General features: G+C 33.7%; 1 protein-coding gene across 2 annotated transcripts in view; it reads left to right on the forward strand.

Moving 5' to 3' along the window:
* The first annotated feature begins 9,945 nt into the window (after window positions 1–9,945).
* Window positions 9,946–24,599, forward strand: part of LOC129001311 (putative inorganic phosphate cotransporter) — a 73,717-nt gene continuing 59,063 nt past the window's right edge. For both annotated transcript variants that reach the window (XM_054428562.1, XM_054428564.1), the window contains exon 1: window positions 9,946–10,110. In XM_054428562.1, the coding sequence (XP_054284537.1) occupies window positions 10,065–10,110 (46 nt within the window). In that variant the 5' untranslated portion in view covers window positions 9,946–10,064. The remainder of the gene's footprint in view (window positions 10,111–24,599) is intronic.

The raw sequence follows: 24,599 nt of genomic DNA on the forward strand, positions 1-24,599 counted from the left end.
TTTTAGGTACTTTATAAAGATAAAATGGGTAAAAAGTTTTGTTTCAAACATCGATGCTATTATAATAGTACAGTGTATAAAAAATGTAAGTAGGCCTAAGTAGGTTAGGGAACCATTAATATAATATGCACCAAAATATAAACGTCTTCTGATAGCCTACTCTCTTCCCAGAACTAAGTATTTTAGTACAATCTATCGACCAGCATGCGTTTCTTTAAAACCTTGTTTTCTCTGCTCGTGTGCATCGCAGGGAAAATCTACGCATACTGTTAGGAAGATACTTGACTATAGATGTGCAGCATCCCTTTAAAAATTAAAATAGGTTAAAAAATAAGCAAAAAAATGAATTTAAAATTTTAAAAATTAACATGGGCCTTATGGGTCCTTATGCTGGTGACGATAATAACAACGGAATATAATCATAATCAAAACAAATTGAAGAAATTTGAATTATCACATGTTTTATTTACAGTGTGGGGTGAAAATAGAGAAGTCTGTACATTACATATTTTTTGGTCGAGTTTTCGACCACTGGACGACCTCTAGTATATATCTTGATTATTATTCGGAGATCAAAAATTATAGACTGAAGACAATATAAAGGGGCATTTCGGCTCGGTATATCTAGAGTCCATTTGTATGTTACTGTATTCAATCCTTGTCATTTCACCAATAAAAAAAAAATAAATAAACACTAAGCAACACCACAAAAGGGTCACCCACGGCCATGATTTTACCCGCATATAAAATAACAATGTTTAGTACATATTTTTTAGTCACCTCAACCCTAGCCGGTCCCGAAACAAACATGAAAATAAGCCTTAGATTTTACAATACGATGAAAGGTCTACTTTTAGTATCCGAAGTCATGGTTTTACTGTATTCCATACAGCATGCAGAAAATCGCAGAACACCACACACCAAAAAAATCTGAAGCCATTTATTTATTCGACATAGGTGAATCGTGAATCATATGTGAAATTGTCACAAGCATGTACAGGGTGAGGCAGTGAGAGCACCCCAATTTTCTTTCGTTGTCACACTATAAGTAAAGCATCAATGAATGAATAGCTGTGCTTATAACATCAATTAAACTATGCCATTTTAGTAATACCCCCGCCGCAGCAAACCTGCAGACTTAGCGAATTTCCATCTGCCTGATTGGATTTAAACTAAAATGTCTTCTTAAAAATATCACATTTATTCCCTATTCAAACAGAATTAGTTTAATGAGTACTTAGGTTTGCTGCAACAGGGAGGGTAAAAAAGTTTTTTATGTAAAAAATTAAAAGGTACTGTGGTTTAGTAAGAAATTAATGTATTTTCCAAATTTGATCAAAATATGTTTATAAACAAGCAAACTACAACAGTTGACTTATTCTCCATAAGAATAACATGGGAATTTTAAAATTACAATTTTTTGAATTTTCTCCGTAACAATTAGGCGCATAATAACGCTTCAATATACTAAATTATTTGTTTTTTTAAGCTCTACAAAATGGTTTAAAAAGAAATCTTAAAATTTTGTGTTTTTAGGGTCAAAAATGAGAAAAACCCATTTTTACCCCATAAAACCCCCCATAAACCCCCGTTCCCATAGTCCGATCATGCTGGTTCGCGAACTCATTCAAGTTTATCCCGCCTTACACCTTCAAACCAAATTTTATAAAAATCGGACAAAAATTACTCAAGTTATCGTGCGGATGGACACACACACACACACACACACACACACATATATATCTAATATATAAAATTCTCGTGTCACAGTGTTTGTCTGCAAACTCCTCCGGAACGACTTCACCGATCGTTATGAAATTTGGTGTGTAAATTCTGTAGGTATGCGAATAGGAAGTAAACTATTTCCCGTTTCGAAATTCTTAAAAGGGCTCCGCCCCAGTGGCTCTGGAGTTTCCCATGTTAACCTTATGAGAAATGGAATTAATGAATCTTAACAGCTGTTTCAATTAAACAAGTTGGTTCTGTTCTATGATGTTCAATAGCATTAAAGTTACAAGGATTACCAACAGGGTGCAGCACTATTATTTCTTTTACATTTATGACAACAGCTAATTTGCAACCAAAAGGTGAGTGAGCGTAGCGAAAGAACTTCAACCTGGAGGCGAGTTAGCGTAGCGAACGAGCTAATCTGAAGGCAAGTGAGCGCAGCGAACGAGCTCCAACCTAAAGGTGAGTGAGCGTAGCGAACGAGCTCCAACCTAAAGGTGAGTGAGCGTAGCGAACGAACTTCAACCAGGACGTGATTGAGCGATGCGAACGAGAGAGGCGAGTGAGCGTAGCGAACGAGCTAACCTGAAGGCAAGTGAGCGCAGCGAACGAGCTCCAACCTAAAGGTGAGTGAGCGTAGCGAACGAGCTTCAACCCAAAGGTGAGTGAGCGTAGCGAACGAACTTCAACCAGGACGTGATTGAGCGATGCGAACGAGATCATCTTGAAAATTAAACGTAACGGTACTTTCTTTCCATCGGTCTGTCTTAGGGGAAACCTATAACTTAGGCGATACGAAGTTCGCCGGGTCAGCTAGTATATATATATATATAGATATATAAAAATTTGAACGAATGTTGTTTTTGGCCTCTGGGGACATCAAAATGAAAAAGTAAATCGGTCCCGGGCTTAGGTCTTACCATGAGACCTACGGTAATAGCTACTTCCCTATAGGGAAATTCGCTAAAAAGTATGCTTGAGGCTATTAACATTGAGATTTTGACGTGGAAACCTATTTTTAAAATAGTGATTCTTGTGCAAAAACCCGGAGATTGTTTAGACCACATTGCGTCCTTGGTCAACATGGCGCTGTTCCAGATTGGAATACAATGGTGAACTGGGTAAAATTATTTAGGATAAACGCTTAAACATAAAAAATAATCGGCGCGTGCCGCAAAACGCTTTGTACACCAGCAAATGTTGAAAGATTGCGAGTCGCAGTAACTCAAAGTCCAAAAAGATTTGTCAGGAAGCTTTTGTTTTTGAAAGCTTTACGTTGGCTCCTTTTTTTGGAGGGAGGAGTTATTCTAATAAGTTACTACTTGAAGTTCGAGATTTTTCAAAGTCACTCCACAGATTTGCTCGCAACGAAGCTAAGAATTGTCCAAAAACTAAAGTGATTTCTGAAGAAATGCTGGAGGAGTATTTGATGGAGTTTTCAAGTGACTAAAAAGGAATGTCAAGTAAGACAAGGGCGTCACTTGCATGATTTAGTTTTCAGGAAATGGAAAAATTACTTTGTTAAGTTAAAATGGCAAAAGATAACCTTTGTTTTGATGTCCTATTTATATCCATAGGGTTAATATTATTGAATTTGTACTACTTATAAATTGGGGTGCTTTCATTGCCCCACCTTGTACAACAGCTGATTGTCACATGTATTTGTCATCGTAGAATTGTGCGTTATATTAATCAAGGCGTGAAGGGAAGAACATTAAACAGTGTGAGGTCCTTATCTAGGAGAATTAGCATTAATCTTCCTAGGTCAGTATCAATGTCAGTGACAGTGGGTCCATTCACAGAAGTTTATTTGTCAATGCTTCCTCTAATAATCCATATCCATCTCCACTCCATGCCAATGAAGATCGTCACTCAGCCCACTCAGCCGGCATGCAAGGAAGAAGAAGCGGCGGTCACAGACGACCGAATTAACAGTCACAGCTGATTGTTGAGTCATGGACATTTAAAATCCTTGGCCCACTGGACCTAGAGTCGTGCTCGAGTGGTCAAATCGGTCAACTTCCTGGTCTGCCTGATTTGTATGTGGTGGTCTGTGAGTCCATCACTGTTTGTATTTATATGATTTATGTGTGCGTCAATCCGAAGATTTGTTGGTCTTTGAGACTTCGCCTATTGGGTCTGATGATGATTGGAGTGTCCAATCGAAATCGATCACCACCTACTATCTTTTATGTGTATTTACCATCTTGTGACTATAAGTGTAAATATATTATTATCTTTGAGGCACAAAATTGCAATATGATAAGTTAACAGAAAATTTCTAGAACCTAAGAACACTGCCATACAAAACAAATTAATTGTCAATCAAACTGATTTGACAGTTAACAGATTTTGTAAGGGTTGATTGCAAATCAATTCAAAACAAAGTGTTCTGACAGTATAGGGAAATAAAACTTCATCTTTTGCATAAACCATTGTTCCCAATAGAGATAGAATAAAGTAAAACTAGAGGACCCGTGCGTAAATTTCGCATTTCAACAGGGTTCAAAATTGATTTGCAAAGCAAAAAGAAAAATGTCTATAGCACCCTTTTACCTTTCAAAGATTATTTTGGTTGCAGACAGTCATTAGGTGAACAAAACTACTATTTGCAATAGATTGAATTTGTCGATTTTAGAGCAACAACGTGAAGAGTAATTTACCCACCTCAAACAGGTTACTATCATAATAAAATGTGACCTGTGAAATTCATTCCCATAAAATATTTTGTCCTTTCTTTATAACGGTTTTAAATATGAATTTTAATTTAACAGCTGGTCCTTCAGTTTAATATTTAACATCAGGTAGATTACAAGCAAGAATCTACCTGTTGTTGAATATTAAACTGAAGAATCAGCTGTTAAATTAAAATTCATATTTAAAACCGTTATAAAGAAAGTTGGTCAACCTCACTGGATATTTGAAAGCGACGATTAGATATAAATCAAACGCTGGCTTTCTTGGGATTGAAGCTCTAAAAGAAATTACATTTTTGATTGCCATTCGTCATTCCGCTGGATCATAGGCTATACAATGACGCATATATTGTAAAATTTGGTTTTAAGTAGGACGGGTGAAAAAGATATGCTAGGCCTACCCTTATTGCACTGTAAGTATATTTGTACATAATGATGAACAAGTTACCAAATAGTAGTTTACGCAACGATTGCGTTAAGTGAGTCTTTACGACACGAGTAGAAAATTTAAGGCACGAGCCTTGGCGAGTGCCTTAAAAACTTCTACGAGTGTCGTAAAGACTATTAACGCGAGTTGCGTACACTACTTTACCCACGACCGTTTTTTAATTACTATCAATCTGGATTTAATTACTAACAATCACTAATGATAACTTTTTAGAGAGGTTATGTTTTCGTGTATTGTCATTGCCACTGAAAGTGATGCAACGACTTGTTGTATAATCAGCTGATTTCCTGTAATTACGTGTTTGTTAAACTTCGTTAAATATTACATTGCTAGCAGCATTCTTACCATAAATAATATTGTATCAGGTACAATTCGGCAAATATTTCATTTATTTTTGGACTTCCACCAACTTAATTAAGAATACGCGAGTATCAACATGAACAAGTCGGATCAACAATTAATTTGGTCAACTGATCAGCTGATCAGCTGATTAGTTGACGTTCGAAGCATTACAATTTTAATTCTTTTCTCTCAATACTTGAACCTCATTGGTCCGTTACCTGTGTGGATATGAGAAAACTATGCGGATATGAAAGTAAACAGCTGTAAAGTGAAACCTTTCAATTCTAAGAACTGGACTTAAATGGCTACTTTAAAAAACGGTCGTAGGTAAAATATCATTAACTAACCATAACAAAAAATTATCTTCAAACAAAGAAATACTTTAGCACTTTACTTTGAAATGGCGACCATACGAAAGTAGGTATAAACCAAGTATGAAAACTTTGTAGTTGACAGATTTGCTTGAAAAAATTCAAATATAAGACTTTTACTCTTGAAACTGGAACTTTTGCGACAGATCCGGCAACTATTGCGTCGAACTAGTATACATTCACTGAAATTTCGAAATGGCATTGTTTATTTTTCTAAGAACAATATCCAGGTGTATTACAATACAATAGTACCATTATTGTATTTGGGTTAGCCAATAAAAGGAAATATTTACATTTAACATATTCTTTTCGCATTTAAATTGTACATTTGCATTGCGTAGGGGATCTGTTTTTTTGTTAGCGAATTTCCCATATAGGGAATAAGCTATTACCGTAGTACTCACGGTAAGACCTGGACCCGGGACCAATTTTTTTTTTCGTTTTGAGGTCCCTAGAGGTCAAAAACACCATCCGTTCAAATTCATATATATATATATATATATATTTATATATATATATATATATATATATATATATATATATATGTCCGTTAGCGCGATAACTCGAGCAAAAATGATCCGATTTTGATGAAATTTGGTACAAACGTGTAAACCTACGTTTATTCGAACGAGTTCGCGAACCAGCATGATCGGACCATGGGAACGGGGGTTTATGGGGGCTTTTATGGGGTAAAAATGGGTTTTTCCCATTTTTGACCCAAAAAACATAAAATTTTGCAATTTCTTTTGAAACTATTTTGTAGAGCTTAAAAAAACAAATAATTTAGTATATTGAAGCGTTATAATGCGCCTAATGGTTATGGAGTAAATTCCAAAAAATTGTAAATATAAAATTCCCATGTTATTCTTATGGAGAATAAGTAAACTGTTGTAGTTTGCTTGTTTATAAACATATTTTGCCCAAATTTGGAAATTTTTTTTATTTCTTACTAACTATTAACATTTTACATAAAAAAACACTTTTACCCTCCCTGTTGCAGCAAACCTAAGTATGTTTTAAACTGATTCTATTTAAATAGGGAATAAATGTGATATTTTTAAGGAGACATTTTAGTGTAAATCCATTCAGGGAAATGGAAATTCGCTTAGTCTGCAGGTTTGCTGCGGCGGGGGTATTTTATGGTTCATATTTACTATTTACCATTATTAGGTATGGAAGAAGATATAAATACATGTTATACCACCAAACAATTTATTGAGAGCAGAAAGGTACAAGTACAGTACAAGCGGTACAGGCGTTCAATTCACAGACGACATACCATAGTATTTTTTCTGTGGTTCAAATACAAAGACATCCGGATCGATTCCTTGTTCTATACCCAATCGCAATTTGTGATAATATGAAGGTGTTTGATGAACACAAAATAATAAATAACTTCTTGATCAGCATTGTACGCGTTATTTAAGTTACGGAAAGTAAATAAAAATGGGTATAAAAACTTGAAATATATTCACACTTATACTGTTAACGCACAGCCCCAATCATCGTCAGATTTGTTAGGTGATAAATAGAACACGTTAATTTATGTAGTAAAACTTTATTATTGTTGGACAAAAAGATTCAAAATTGTCTCCAGGGATCCATGAGGATAACAATTCTATATAACAAAATGTTTTAGCTATGGTTAGTGGTTACGTATTGCGACATCTATGATCTATGATTTTGAAAGGTAACCGAGCTTTAGCACTAAGGAGATTAGATCGGGTATTGTATCAGCTGATCCAAACGTAGGCTACTAACTTGTCGTCCGAGTGAAACTAAAGCCTTGATCGTCTTATGCTTCATCGCTTTGAATACAAACATAACGGATTGCTCGAACAGTGTCAAACGTTTTAATCATGCAACCACATCAATGTGTAAGTATAGGAATAGTACTTTTAAGTGCATTGAATATAAAAGACAATTCTCAAGGGATTACCTTTCAGTATATACATATGCAAATATGGTAGATAATTATCTTCATTTTTTAGTATAACCAACCAAGTTGACACTAAAAGTCCATGATTTACAGGTATGGCTTCGGGGTATTTATTACCATAAGAAACGCGTTATTCAAATAGAAACGAGTTATTTAAATACAAATACCTGACAGCTACTGGGAAAATGTTTAACCTTCCTCGGAAACAACTAGTGAATCTTGTAGATGATCTTCGATAAATAAATCCCTGACCTCAATATATGCCTAGTGAATCTTTACACCTAAGCCTACAAATAATGTTAAATAACATATCTGCTAAACAATTTTAAATAATTAACTAGCTGTGTACCCGTTCTACGCACGGGGATCTTATAATATTCAGTTGAAACCTTCTTATATAACGAACAGCAGTTGGTTTGCATATTTTAAGATATGCTGGCCAAACTATTATACATAGCTTCATTTTATGTTGTTTTTTGTTGTTCCGGATCGGTATGACAATCAATAAAAGGTTAAATTACCTCTGTGTCTGCCGGTCGATCCTATAACGGTAGGCTTACTTTTATTTTTACTATCTGATCTCGTTTGCATGGCTCAATCACGTCCTGGTTGAAGTTCGTTCGCTACGCTCACTCACCTGTATGTTGGAGCTCGTTCGCTGCGCTCACTTTCCTTCAGGTTAGCTCGTTCGCTACGCTCACTTGCCTTCAGGTTAGCTCGTTCGCTACGCTCACTCGCCTCCAGGTTGCAAATTAGCTGTTGTCATAAATGTAAAAGAAATAATAGTGCTAGTGCTGCACCCTGTTGGTAATCCTTGTAACTTTAATGCTATTGAACATCACAGAACAGAACCAACTTGTTTAATTGAAACAGCTGTTAAGATTCAATAATTTCATTTCTCATAAGGTTAACATGGGCTTCCAGAAATTCCACGTCAAAAATCGACAAAAACTTGATTTTCAAGGGTTTACTGTTAAATATCTAACTGTCTCATATTCGATGAAATACGTCTAAAACCATCTCATATATGTATAGTATTTGGAAAATAAGTTTCAGGCGGGACAGTGCTATAGTTATTGAGGAGTAGTTGTAATAAAGTGCGTATTTTAGCGTTACCAAGAGAATGACAGATAGACAGACAGACAGACAGACAGACAGACAGACAGAAATTGAGATAAGGTTTGATTCGGTTTCTCTGACCTATGAAATGTAAAAATAACCAAAAAGTTCATTATTCTAAGCAATGTACAGACAAAACTCTAATTTTATTTATATAGATATTACTAAGAGGAAGCCGTACCCATTGGGTCCAGTCGAAATCGATCAACGCTTACCATCTTTTATATGCATTTGCCGTCTTGCGAGTAAACCGTACAAGTGTTAATATATTATCACAAGTGTTATTTGACTTATTTTTGTACTTTCAAGGGAAAAGGTTTTTTTTAATTTTAGATCTCTACCATAAAGAGTGATTGATTATAAAATAAATTATCCTGTGTCGTCTCTTAAAATGTGCAATCTGACTGTGGTTAAACATTTAATTGAAGAATCAGCTGTTGAATTATAATTTACATGATGTTATAAAGTCAGCATCACTGGATCATTGAAACGTTGAAAGCAAACTCTAGAAATAAATCAAACGCCAGGGGGCGAAGCCCTATAAGATATTACCTTATCACCATCAGTCACTGTGCTAGATCATAAGCTTTGAAATTACACCGTAATATTGTAAAGATGTGGCTGAAGAAGGGAAGTAACAAAAAAACCTCATTAAATTAAGTATATAGAGTTTTAGGTTAGGTTTGTTTTTCTTTTTGTATGGACAGTCTTGTCGCTTACATTAAATTTATTAATAACAAGTGAGAGGAACACATAGTTAAAAAAAGTCACCACAAATATAATCCTTAACTATTATATCATTAATATACGTGTAATGTTGCGACTTGGTCCCTGCACTCAAGCTTTGCTTTGCAGGGCTTAATTTCAGAGTGTTTTGTTGTACATAGCCTTACTATAAGTTTTACTATCTGAAAATAAATTTATTTCAATTGAATGAATTATGTGTTTAGTGTTTATGTGTATTTAATTTTACGTGTCCTTGAATAAAACAAGGGGAGTGTTTAATGCTTTTGTATTTAAAAATGCCATTTTATTTCCCAAAAAGGAAAAAGGTGGTTGGAAATACTAATGAACAGTTATAACAACAAATGCAGTTGAAAAATTAAAATGTCTCTATGAAACCTCTAGACTCCTCTAGGGAGCTTGCAGGGAAGCATATTGCGTCCCATTTTCTTTTACCCAAGGTTGTGAATAATGTCACATTCTGCAATGAGCATTCCTTAAGACTTTCAAAGCTCTGTAAAGAGACTAACCGTTTAACCCAGAGGCTATCGTGGAAGGGGAATCTTCTTTCTCTAGACTACTTAGTTCTCGGCCGACTCGCAAACGAAGCGGGTCTTCCTTCTTTCCTTTCTGTCTAACTTACTTACCTGTCAAACTGCCCTCTTTATCTATCTTCCCAGGTGTAAGTGAATACCACAATGCCGACTGTTCCGGACGTTAAGATCGAGAAATTCGTTCCTAAAGGTAAGATTTTTGTGTCACAATTTTAAAATCACGTGTTCAAAAACGCAATTATGTTTTGTTTATTTATGATTTGTAAGAAGAGAATATAATTTCGTTAAAAGGTTTCTTAGATATTTAAAAAAAAATCGTTTTGTTTTCGCAAGTGTAAAGGGTTAGTCAAACGTTTAAACATCTTTTGGTAATGTTGATTTACTAGAATGAGTTAAATTTAGAATCAGTTCAATTTATAAATTGTTCGAAATTAAATAGAAGAGAAGCAGGTCAATTGGTGAACCGCAACCATTCTTTAAAAACTTATTTTGAATAAATGTTTACTTATACTGTTTTAACGATACTCTTCAAAATTGTCCTAAGAATACACCTTTGCCATTATACTCAAAGTTTGAACGTCTGTGACTTTTTTTTGGTCCATACATAAGTTCACTGAATGCGTGTTATAACAAATTGTGAGCGTAAAGCAAATTTTAAATTGTAGGGTGTGGGAGCTTCACTGGCGTTGTTAATGAAAACAATTAACAAAATTAACCACCAAATATGTTTGAAAGCCTGCCAACATCTCAACAAATGATAAATTTAAATGTTTTGTGCTGGAGTAGTCATCTCATCCTCATGAATCAGCTGTGGCAGGTTTTATAAAAGTTGAATGACCTTTTCATGAATAGAGCCCACATTAAAGGTTGATTTATACTGATGGTTTTTTTATATCTGTTGATGGGGACATTTTAGGAATCAAATGATGATTTAGTTCACATCTAATAACCCTTTGAGTTAAAAAGGTAGTGGAAATTATTAAAAAGTGTATGTGTGTGAAAGAAAATTACCTAACAGCAGCACACTTGTATATGTAGTTCAATCGAATTAAAGAGTATATTTCCTTATACAACCATGAATAATATTGTACATACCCCCTTTATAGTGTTATAATTCTTATTGATTAATTAAATCCATGGAGAATTGTTCTGAAGCGTTGATTCTGTGATGAGCGATTGTGGCTTTCGATTGTCGACAATTGTTCATAGCGGCGACGATTGTAAGATGACGTTTGACCAGGCAATTACATTACTCTGACATTTCAACTGTTATTGAAGTAAATAATAAGTCTGTGTTTACTCTTTCCACCAATTAATGTTTGTTGATGCTTTTATAATCATATTGACGAAAAAAGTACTAAAATTTGGATTGCGAGTTTCAGAGCTCTGTAGGAAAATTTTAAAAGAAAATCTAACTTTTTATATATGAACACATAAAACAAAGTCGGGCCTGTCCAAACATTTAAAACTCGAGATCGGCTTGACCGATTTTCGTGGTTTTTAATTTGCTGGATTTGTCTCTGTCCCAAATAGCAGAACTCTTGAAAAACTTATAATGGAAAATATTTTTGTATCGAATGTGAATGTGTATCGAGGTGTTTTGCACCTCTCAAATATGAGTAATTAATTTCAAAATATTATATAATCGAACGCACGCACCAGATCGCGTAATATAATATGTAACACTTAAGGGGCGGACGATAACTTGAATACGAACGTCATGAATGTCAATTATGTTGTTTAAACAATGTCCATGGTGAATTTTGAAAATGTTGCCCTTAAGTGGTGGGGTGTACTCAAAATTTTCAAACAGGATGTATGGTCGAGTTTGGTATGATTTTATATGTCTTGACAAAACCAAACAATTATCACGAATAAAATAGAAATCGGACCACTAATAACAAAGTGGCAGTTTAAATTACTTTTAATAACCATTGTCTTAATAATTTTAGCTGCCATTTAGTTATTAGTTGTCCGATTTCCATTTTCTTTATGTTTATTGTTTAGTTTTGTAAAGACCTGTAAAATGATACCAAACTCGACCATACCTCCTTTTTAACAATTTTAACCACCACTACCCTTACGAGCAAAATTTTCAAAATATACCATCATTATTGTAGCCCCTCATATCTAAACAGGTTGCCGGAAACCGATTTAAAATATATCAAAACCAAAAGGCTTAAAAGTTAAGGGGTGCAAGTTAATTTTCAGCCACCCTCATGGTTATTTGGATTTGAAACGTTTTAGGGCGCCATTTTGTTATTAGTGGTCCGATTTTGGCTTTCTTTATGTCAATTGTTTAGTTTTGTCAAGACCTGTAAAATGATACCAAACTCGACTATACTTGCCTTTAGAAAATTTTGAGCTACCCTTTACCCCCAAGGACAAAATTTTCAAAATTAACCATAATTATTGTAGCCCCTTATTTCTAAGAAGGTTGCCGCAAACCGATTTAAAATATCTCAAATTGTAGAAAAGTTAAGGGGGGGGGGGCAAGTTAGTTTTCAGCCACCCTGCATGAAAAAAATTGTAATAGAGTAAGTGGTAGGTATAGGGAATACAAGCCCAGTGTAAGCATCTAAACAGAAGAAGCCTGACTTCTTCATAGCTAACGTTGTAACATAACAATAGAGTAATTAAGTAGTTCGTTGGGTAATAGTAAGTAATGGTTGTATGTGTGTGTTTGTGTGTTGCAATAGTGTTATCAATGTACTATCATAACAATCCGTTCTGTTGTTTATAATTTGCGTTTAAATTGCAAAGAAATTTTTCGCAGTTCATTCATTGACCTTCATTCACAATAATTTAGGGTGAGGTATATTTGATCTGATATCGAAAGTTAATACATTGTTTCTGTTTCTACGTTGGATATTTTGTCTGCTGACCTCTTTATATGCGATTTCATGAAGACTATTGTAGCTTTTAAGCAACAAGGAAGAGTATATAAATACACCATTATCATGACCAATTCTATACAATTATTTGAGCTAGTGTGTCTGAAACTGTTGTAGATGATTAATCAGATTTATAGAAAATAACAGTTTGTCTCACCTTCCAATCAAACTTATGATAAATAGTCAGCAATGATATTCATTTTCATGGATTCAGTAATACATGATATAATTCTTAATTATCAGACCTGAACTAGCCTCAAAATGTACGTCGACACGGTCGACACTGATCGCTAGTGTAGACGATATTTTATGTTTATTTTCATGATTAGTGCTTTACTGTTTGGTTATATAACTATGATCCTGACTAATGAAACCGCTGATCTTAGTCAATAACAAAGCTACACAGGTCATCACACACCATTCTACACTCATCCTTCACTCATATTTGGGTTAAAATACGCACCTAGGTGGCGTCCCCATCTCAACGATTGATTATTGATTAGGTGACCAGTTATTGTTTATGATTAGATTATTTATTTGTTTATACGAGTTATTAAAAATTACCAAAATAACAAGAAACAAATTGTAAACAAAACACTACCTCTACAGTGCGACGTACATAACTTACACTAAAATTAGCTTCAGCTTTTCCATAAGGATGAGAAATCTACTGGTAATACTCTCCATATTCAAAGATTAAAGTCTGATAATGAAAATCCAACGCCAGAAGAAACACAAATTTAGCCATCTGATTAACTCTATCCTTAACATCCCGCAAAAGGATGAACTAATGACTTTGACACATTTACTTATCAAGGCCTTCATTCATTCCCAGATCTAAAGCAACAAATAACGTAAAAACAGACATTCGAATAAATTGAATAATTGATCACCATTTTGGCCACGAGCTAAGCTTTTATCAAGTTTTTCACCCTTTATCATACCACGGATGAAATCCCCGCTATGATCTTGAAACATTGTGGAAAACTACTGAAGTTGCCCCACAGTAACGGGTCGGTGAGAAGATCGAATACAATGCACGTCAAAAGCATCAAGAATTGCGTAATCTTTTGAAGCCACTCCGTCATTACTAGTGTAGTTTAAGTATCGAAGTTAAGCCCTAAAAGCAGATTTTACCGGTTTTTATTCTTCGATAAACAATGACCTGGGGTTGAAGAATGTTATCAGAGATATCGAAATTTCTAATATTGCTTCCGTAGCTTTAGTCAGGGTTTTAACCTTTTCCGTTTGCTTCGAGTGGAGCATAACCAGGCCTTTAATTTACAATCAAGAAGAACAAGCGGTTATTTTTGTATGAATCTGAAAGGCAGCTTAAGATCGTATGTGTTCTAATTAATTGGATATTCAATTAGTTTACGATTCATGTTTCTGGTGTTTTTTTAAAAATTGTAATTTTTCAGTATTTGATTTTTTAAATTTAGATTTTTGCATAATGTAGAGATGTCTAATAACGAAACTGTATTTAATTTTCTAACGCTCGAAGACCCCCGAAAATGCCACACAAGGTGGAGAAATGAAATGCATAGGGTACCATTAACATCTTACCAGCTCAAACACTACAGGCTTCAACAACAAACAACCCGTATCCATATATAAAGCCTAAAGTACCCATGAACTTTTGAGAAAACTACAAGTCACACCTTCATAAACCATATACTTTAAATGTTCGTCATGATGAGAAGAAACCTTGTGTAAAACTATCCATTATTTCATTAATTGCCCTATTACTTATCAAGTCAAACGGGGTGGAGCCCGTGGAGTAGTTATTATAACAACCCTTATTCCTACATCTGTAATAATTTAAAATCTCCTTTAAAGTGATTGGTCCCCGAAATGCCTCAAAAAGGTTCGTTTTATTTGCAACTTCACTGGACGCCTAGAAAATAAATCTACGATGATACGAGCCAGACTCTTGTTTCCTCATCATAATTTCAAATTTTATCCTCCAAAACATTGTGAACCCTCAAAAATAGTGCTCTGTAGTAATAAATGTAAAAATCTGAAAAATATTCGATAATTTCTTCCACAAAACAAACTCCCAAAAGAAGTTTTACATATGTTCAAAGACAGTTTACACAATAGTCTTAGAAACTTCACGACAATAATAATGACGTGGAGGTGTAAAGATCTAAAAGATAAGGATATGAAACTCCAGTTTTAAGCTTTCACAGTCAATTCTTGCAAGTCTGTTCTAGATTTCACTTGTGACAACTTTCGATTATTGTCAATGATCAAGTGCAACGAAGATTTCTCAGAGTCCGGAACTTGTTGCTAACGACCCACTTATCTATTGATTATTGGCCAATTAAATCGAAACATTTATCAAACCTCTGGCGGCGCTTTTTGTTGAAAATTACTGTTCTTTATGTGATTTCGCTCTATATTTTGGATTATTGTAAACACGTTTTTCCAAAATATTTGCTGCTAATTTAGGACAGTATGTTGAAATGAAACGCCGACACCAGCTAGATGTTAAATACTATTGAAATAGTATATGACATTTTTGCTGATATCACAATTCCACCATTGTTCTTTAAGGCAATCGCGGGTTTATAAGTTTTTGAAATCATATATTTACATACAGCTTCAAAAATAGTGAATAGACAGTAGACATAGAAATAGCTGACAGTAGACTTTTTATTATTTTTTTACCAGTGAATATATTGTTGGTCACGTTTTAGAGCGGTGATGTTAAAGTAATAATTTTATTTGCCACGGGCACAAGGAGGAGGTATAACTGAAAATTGCAATGCAAAGTTTTCTGAATTTTAGTTTGTGATTTCCCTACTGGAAATATAATCAGCATATCTGCTATTTTCGCTTCTCATTGCAACTACCCTAAGAGACTTTTCATTAACTGAGGAAAATTTGTGAATCCAATTCTTAAAATGTTTTTAAGATAGGAACTTTTGTATTAAATGGTTCACTTACAAAAGCCAGGTGAGCAAAAAAAAAAAACAAAAAAAAAACTAAACTTTACCTCTGTGGTCAGTGGCCTTTGAAAACCGAGCAATAAAACATCTCGAAGCAATAAATAACACCTTAAGAATTCCTGTCCACAATTCCCAACAATTCTGTTATTCTATAAAAAGTCGTTTATTATCATAAAGACCGGTCTATTTCCATACAATACCGTTCCGACAGAAGGAACAGCGGAACGACTGAACCACTGCTCACTGGGAATTCTTTTGTGCAAATTTAGTGTTTGACCAAGAAGTATTGTCTGGATTTAATGATAACTTAGTAGAATCTCGTTTATGTTTTTCAAGGTTTATTTCAAGGTGTGTTTGTTGGAAGGTGTGCGGATGGTCTAATGTTTTATCGCGGACTTTCTGCACTCAAGTCCCAGATCCAATCCCAGCCAATCCCCTGATAATAAAAGCTGTACTGACTTGGAACACTTGGTTCTTTATTCAGGATTATTACAATAAAATCCAAATATACAAGGACCGCAGGGTTTAGTTTTCAAGTATTAAAAAGCAACTGACTTTTCTCAGGATCGAACTGGCAACCTTCTGGTTAGTAAAAAAGTCTTTTTAAGTTTAAAATCACGAGGTTGGTGCATAGAACCCCGGATTGGTACCTTGTTACAAGGTATTCTGCGACAAGACAGAACAGTTGTGTAGCATCGCACTCGGTGTAAATCTGTCAAAGATAAAAATCGTATCGAAGTAATATTTTGTTGCAGACTCCTAAAATAGTAAAAAAGTGGGGTGTTAAGTTAATACCCCCGCCGCAGCAAACCTACCGACTAAGCGAATTTCCATTTGTCTGAATTAATTTTCAATAAAATCTATTTAAATAACATTTTAGCTACTTCCTTATAGGGAAATCCGTTAAAAGAGAGAAATCGAATTTAGATTTTTAGTTGTTATACTACAATATATTGTTCAGATTTTGTATTGCATTTTGTAATTCAAATTTCCTGTACCATGGGTTTTGTAAAGTATGTATTTTTTAAGTCATAAACAGAATCTTTCGTATACAATAAATATTATATTGTTTTTGGAAGAAACCCAAATGGAAGTTCATTTATAACCATTCTTAGTTTAACAATTTGTGTAACAATATGTTTTGAGGGAATGTATTCATGAATTGATTGCATTAAATAGCAATAAAATACCACTATTATAAGTTGTTTATTATAGAAATGCCGCTCTTTTAAGTTGTTTTGGTTAGATATGTAAGTTCTTTTGGAAGGTAAGTCGAAGAAATTTGTGTCTAATTACCTTCCATACTTAAAACAAAATCAGGTCATGGAATAATTACATAAGGAAGAAGAAATCTTCAGGCAAATAGAGATAATGGGGGCTATTATCTTTCTCTTGTTTACAAAGATGTAAATGAACAGTACGTAGATTAACTCGACTTAGATCCATTCATATTTATTTAATTATAATTTTAATTATATTTTAAGGCTACATTTATTTTTAATACCATCAATACAGGTGAAATATTCACATAACACGTTGAAGTTGCGCTTTTAGAAAAAAATTACCTACTGTTATGCTTAGCGTTCCCGACAGATTGCACCAATGTAATTTACCTATTTAGTTGCATACCCCAGCCACAGCAAACCTGCAGACTACGCGAATTACAATTTGTATAAATGGATATTTAATTACATATTTTCTTTAAGAATTCATATTTTATTCCCCATTTAATAATATTATATTAAACGAGTACTTAGGTTTGCTTAGAGGAAAAGTACTTTTGATCAAATTTTAATAGTATAGGATGAAATAAGTTAATTTGCAAAACTTATGAAAATACGTCCTTAAACAAGCAAATTACAACAGCCTTTTTTCAAGAAGAACAACATAAGAATTTTAAATGTACAGTTTTTAGGAATTTTCAACCTATTAGTAGTCAGTCTATGCTACTACGTACCTACAAGAATGCTTCAACATATAAAGTTGTTTATTTTTTAAGCTCTACACAATTGTTGTTATGAGAATCTTACTAATATTATAAATCTGAAAGTTTGTGAGTTTGTGTGTATGTTTGTGTGTATGTTTGTGTGTGTGTTTGTGTGTGTGTTTGTTGCTCAATCACGCATAAACTACTGGACGGATTGGGCTGAAATTTGGCATGATGATAGCTCACATTCCCGATTAACATTAAAGCATATTCTAATCTCAAAGACCCTTTCGGGCTCCGCCCCAGTGGCTCTGTAGTTCCCCATGTTAATCTTATGATTTTTCATATTTAAAAGGAATTAATGAATCTTAACAGCTGTCTCAATTAAACAAGTTGGTTCTGTTCTATGATGTTCAACAGCATAAAAGTTACAAGGATTACCAACAGGGTGCAGCACTATTAATTTTTCTTTTAATTTATGACAACAGCTAATTTCCAACCAAAAGGTGAGTGAGCGTAGCGAACGAACTTCAACCTTGAGGCGAGTTAGCGTAGCGAACTAGCTAACCTGAAGGCAAGTGAGCGCAGCGAACGAGCTCCAACCTAAAGGTGAGTGAGCGTAGCGAACGAACTTCAACCAGGACGTGAATGAGCCATGCGAATACTTATGAAGCTAAACGGGGCGAAGCCCGCGGGTACAGCTAGTTAGACATAATTAAAATATACCACAGCTGGTACATAAAAATGAGACGCCTGCATTTAGAAGTTAATGATGCAGTCTTTACATTTGGTGTCAACGGATTTTTAATTATTAACTTATTTACATTTTTCTAAGAGGTAACATATAAGCTTTAACCAAAGGTGAGAGCCCTGTGATTTAAGACGGGGATACGATAAAAACCTTTTCGTCATACACATAATCATTGAAAGCATACACCGATGCATAATAAATGTGTGTGTATATATAATCAATTATATAACCAACTACAGTATTTCCAACTTTTTACGACGATGAGATAGACGAGCTTATGTAATGCATGTAGGACAAAACATATGGACGTTTAATTTTTAACCGACTTCCCCACTACCAACAAAGAGGTTCTCAATTTGTTTGTGGCGATGTTTTTTTTTTTCCTATGTATGTTCACCAATTTCTCTGTGATTCTTTTACCGATCAGTGTGGTTCCACCACCAAAATAACCAGGAGAGTTTCTATTTGGTACCTTATATATTATGTTTAAGTATAATATTTGTTTCGGTGAAAAATTCTGAAAACCTTAAATATTCAACATTTATTTTGTTTACGTGCAGATTGTTTACATTTGTGCAGAGAAGGCAATAAATAATAATAACATTCCTACAGCTGTTAGTTGAAACCATTTAAATGAAGTTACAGACAATTCTTCATGAAACAATTGCTTCATATTGATCATATTGAGAAAAATGCATTTTGTTTTGGTTACTATAAAAAATGCATTTTAAACGTTTGACCTGATTTGTGTATACAGTAATTCTGTTTTTATTAGTATTTAATATTCTGACTTACAAAAACATATATGTTTCAGTGAATAGCTGTATGATATTGACAAATAAAGGTGTACTGTGAAAACCAAAGCATTCGTAAAACAGGTCTAAATATAAATTAAATGCAATTATTCCTTACACGACCTAAGAAGTGTGACAGTGCATAATCGTCAATTGTCTTAAAAGTGTTAAATATTTTAATTACTAAACATGCATTTGCAGATGTGGAATGTTTATTGATATTCTCTACCCAGTTACTATATCATATCAATACTATTATGCCTGCTTCGGAAAGTCCTAGAGGAAGATGATTTGCAATTTCGACTAGGCTATATCTTGATCAAACAAAACCACCTACATGGCTTGCACCACTTTTAGCTGAACCAATCTTTCATAATATACATATTTCATTTGCAGATGTGGAATGTTTATTAATATTCTCTACCCAGTTACTATAACATATCAATACTATTATGCCTGCTTCGGAAAGTCCTAGAGGAAGATGATTTGCAATTTCGACTAGGCTATATCTTGAGCGAACAAAACCCCCTACATGACTTACACCACTTTTAGCTGAACCAATCTTTCATATAATATTTTCCAAAGGTACTATACGTGTTAACGACCAATTTTCCACTTTTTAGAGATTTTTTAGTGCTGGTGGCTGAGGAATAACTTTCATATTGTTCCAAAAGGCTTGAGACGTTACTGTATTTCTTTTTATAATGTAGAAGTACACCGATTGCAGGAAACGATGATGTCTGACATTTCAATGTATCTAGAAAAGACAATTAGTTTTTCATTAGGCCTAATGTAATGGACAACTCTTTCTTTCTTAAGGAATATCTAAAAATGTTTATTTTCATACCCATTGATTGTGTAACCTGAACAGGTGACTCAAGCAGTTTTAAAATAATGATTGTTCTGTTGAACTTTTGATTGTTTCAAACAGTTTTGCTTATCAAAAAACCTCAAGTAATTAATACATAAAAAATTATACAATCACACTAAAAATCATGAAATAATTTATTTTTGTAAAAAAAATACAACCGACTTAAAACGCTCTAAAAAGAATGAAATAATTTCAATAAAGTAAACTTTTGTATTAGGCAAGCTCACGTATTTTAAGTCGGCGCGGCTCTATGATGATTTTTGATACAAAATTGAAAGAAGGTGTGCATATTGCAGGTGACTATCTATAATCTATAACTAAAGGTGTTAATCTGCATGTCTTTTTCATAGTTATGCGTTAAGTGTTATTTTATTACCGTAATCAGAGATCGGCATTATAGTGGTATTAACGAGTATCTTTAAAAAGATTATAACGCATTTAAATGTTTCTAACTTGGAAAAGTAATGTTTTAATACTAAACTAGCTTCTTTTCCCTATCATAATATCAAACTAAATTATTTTCCTATTAATATAGAACATTTGTGTGTGTTATTTACATAATGCATTTATTCTGAAGTAAACATAAAATACAAGAAAATATTTCCTTTAATATATAAACAAAACAGTTCAGTATGTTTTTTATATATTTATGTTATCCAGCTACAATTTATTGATTTTCAAAATACACACAAAGTATTTAATTTCAATCATATTTGCAGTTTGAGCCGCGCCGACCTCAAATACGTGAGCTTGCCTAATACAAAAGTTTACTTTATTGAAATTATTTCATTCTTTTTAGAGCGTTTGAAGTCGGTTGTATTTTTTTTACAAAAATAAATTATGTCTAAATAAACAGAATACAAATAAATACGCTATACAAGTCATTCTTATGTAATTTATACACACTAATTCACTAATAAATCAAACAAAAGAAGCTTTGAGCCCCAATCAAATTAGGATTATCAGTTGAAAGTGTAGATTTGAATAATTGCGCCTGAATTACGACCATTAGGTCAGAAGGGCGTCGAGTTCAAATCCGGAGATAGCTGATATCTTATCAAAGCGAGGTTTCTAATTTTAACATTTCATGTTACAGTACATAGTGGTGGAAAGATGAATAAGATTTGTTTTGCAATTGTATTAAGTAAACACTAAATATTTCAAAACTCTGTTGAACAAATTCTTTGGATGGTTTGAGTCAGAACCAATTTCAGAGGTTGTTTTAGGAATTTTTAACTAAGCTAAATACACTCCCGTTTTTATCATCATAATAGAACTGAACACTAATTTCAGGTATGTTTATGTCATTTATATGAAATGTGAGTTTTGATGATTGTTGTTAATTGGTTTATTTTTTTTAGACTATACCGTTAATTTGTTAATTTATTGGTGCCTGTCGCTTTAGTTCAGTAACAAAATAGTAAATAATATAGCAATTTACTTTAAAATAACAGAGTAACATAATATGATTAACATCAACTCCCTCTAAACTTATAATCTTATCACATATTAATTTCAGATCAAAATAATCTTCAATTTTACAATTAAATGAGGGATATTTGCTTTATCCTATAATCAGACAATGTGTTGAGAGATTTATAGAATTTCCCGTATAACCTATTTCTATGGGTTTTTTTTACAAAACAGGGTGGTTTCCACAACATGTATAATTAAATTGGACACATATAAGTACCACCATCGGCCCTAATGTTATTTAAGAATCACTGAAAACCATGCAGATACAAAGAACTTCTTAGGCACGGAGAAGAGACACTCGCACGAGCATGTTAAAGAGCTGTTTTCTAGGTAATTTTAAGTCTTTTATTCTAAGAGTGCACCGTTAAGCCACATTTACGGGGCATTCAAAATTTACCAGCAACTCAAGTACCAAAATATTAAGACCACCATCCTATACAAATAGAGTCTAAATGACGTTTTTAAGAACTGCTGAAAACGGACCACGCATATACAAAGAACGTCTTAGGAGTAAGCTTTTTATTCTCGCAAGTCTCGTTTGTAAGGCATTCAAAATTTGCCAGAAACCTTTTGCACAATAAGCATTGTAAACGTATACTTGCAAAACACTTTTCATAAGACCTCAAACCCTAAAACCTGCTCAACGGAACCTTATTTGAATGTGAAAGCGCTCACTGGACTACTTAATATTTGCTCAGTGAAAACCAGAAAAGATAAGATGGCCTTGTAAGAGAAAAGAGCAAGAAATGATTTATGTGGCAAATAAACAAAGACATACAAACATAATACGGCTAATCAGTGAGACTGTGTACAAACAGCGAGTAATTTGGTTAAACAAACATGGCTGCCTAACAACACCCAGCAAAATTTAAAGTCCTCAAACGTGCCTACAAAGTGTGACTGTTCGGTACGCGTCGCATACTCGAGATTTGGACCGGGGAAAATTGAACAATGCGTAATGAGGACCAGGGGAATAGAAGATGTGGCATCATAGTGATATACATCGAGCCCAACAACAATTGGATTCATGCTTAAGAGCATTGATTATAAATGTGCAATGTGTTTATAATATAACTAGCTGTACCCGCGGGCTTTGCCCCGTTTAACTTCACAAGTGAGCTCGTTCGCATGGCTCAATCACGTCCTGGTTGAAGTTTGTTCGCTACGCTCACTCACCTTTTGGTTGCAAATTGGCTGTAGTCATAAATTTAAAAAAAATAATAGTGCTGCACCCTGTTGGTAATCCTTGTAACTTAAATGCTATTGAACATCATAGAACAGAACCAAATTGTTTAATTGAAACAGCTGTTAAGATTCTTTAATCCTTTTAAATATGAATGGGAAACTCCAGAGCCACTGGGGCGGAGCCCGAAAGCCCGATCAGAATGAAAACTACTTAGTTTTCCTATTTAATGCCCAAAGAATCGGTGTACCGAATTTCAGCCTCCTAGGTAAATGGGAAGTGGGAGAATTAGTGTTGAGTGAGTGAGTGAGTGAGTAAGTCAGTCAGTGAGGGCTTTGCCTTTTATATATTTAGATTACATGTTAATTATCGGTATGTGTACAGTCAATAACTAAAGACATAATCCCAAAACAGCCTCTGTGGGCTCAGTAACCTTCGTTTTTAAATTATTCAATTTATATACTTAAGCCATTAGCAAAATAAAGTTGTTTTACGTTGGCGCAATTAAGATATTCCGTTGTTGGCTACACATACATTGAGCAATGCATCAAGATGTTTCTTCTTAAAAAGTGTGTACGTGAAGATGTTTTTATGGACCATAAAGCTTCTATTATAGTGGACCACATTGCGACCATTTTACTCTGGCACGTGTATGATACTAATTCATTGACTTGTTTAATGTTTAAGACGTGTTTAATACAACGGTTAAAATGGTCTCGTCAAATTGTTTAACACTGCATTCATGAGGTGTTTTATTTACTTCAGTAAAGTCAATGAATGCATGATGGACTTTAGCTCACTGTGTATTGGTGGTAGTGGTACCATGATATACCATACTATATAGAATATAGTATCAGTATAGCCTAAGGTATATATGGTATCTATTTGTGGTACAGTATAGTCAATCATAGGGTAACGACCTATTTTATACATTATTTTCATCATATTTATAACTATATTTGCTGTCGTAAATTTCATATTTAATTTTGCTAGCATTTGAATTGAATTGAATTTGTTAGGACTTGCATGTAAAAAGGGTCTTCTGATGATAAATAAATATTAAAGATATATTATTTTATTTGCATGTTTAGTGCATTTTAATGCTTAACTTTTATTTATTGCCATTCTAAAAACTTAATAACTATTTAACTACATAAAAGGATACACAGTGAATATAAACTATTACTTTTCCTCTAGTATTACCATTACTAACGTTGCAAGCGTTAACCTAATTACTCCAGGTTTTACAATTGGATGATAAAACTCCAGTCAGGTAATAAAAACTACAATAGTTGATCTTTTTAAGTTTTTAGCGCCTTCGTTTCTTTTAACATTAAATTGACACTGAAATGTATGCTGTGTTGCCGCCATCAACTGCAGGCTCTCGACAAAAACTTTTCCTAAACGCACGAATTAAAAGTATTTTTATAAACGATGAGTTCACGCTTAACAAGACTATTTCGTATGTTAAAAGGACTATCTCATAGCTAAATAAGATTGACATTTTTAAATATAAAATTATGATAGTTAGCTTTTGGAGATGAAAAGATAATTTTTTTATACCTATCTATGTATTTGTCCCTTTTTTGAACCTTAAGGTTAGAAAAGATTTATTTTAAGTAGGGAAATGCTATCGCTAAATACTGATATTGACCTTCACTAAATCATCTACTGTATATAATTTTTTTTTAAATAAACCACTATAGAAATACCTAATAGACCTGTCCTTATTCTTTGTCGATGATTAAAATATCATTGTACCTTAGTTTAAGCTACTTATTCGCTATTAAAATTGGAATAATGTGTACTCACGAAAACAAATTCTTGAC

This window comes from Macrosteles quadrilineatus, unplaced genomic scaffold, assembly GCF_028750875.1.
Source record: "Macrosteles quadrilineatus isolate MER2022 unplaced genomic scaffold, UCM_ALF_1.0 Scaffold_8__2_contigs__length_117827958, whole genome shotgun sequence".
Taxonomy (NCBI): Eukaryota; Metazoa; Arthropoda; class Insecta; order Hemiptera; family Cicadellidae; genus Macrosteles; species Macrosteles quadrilineatus.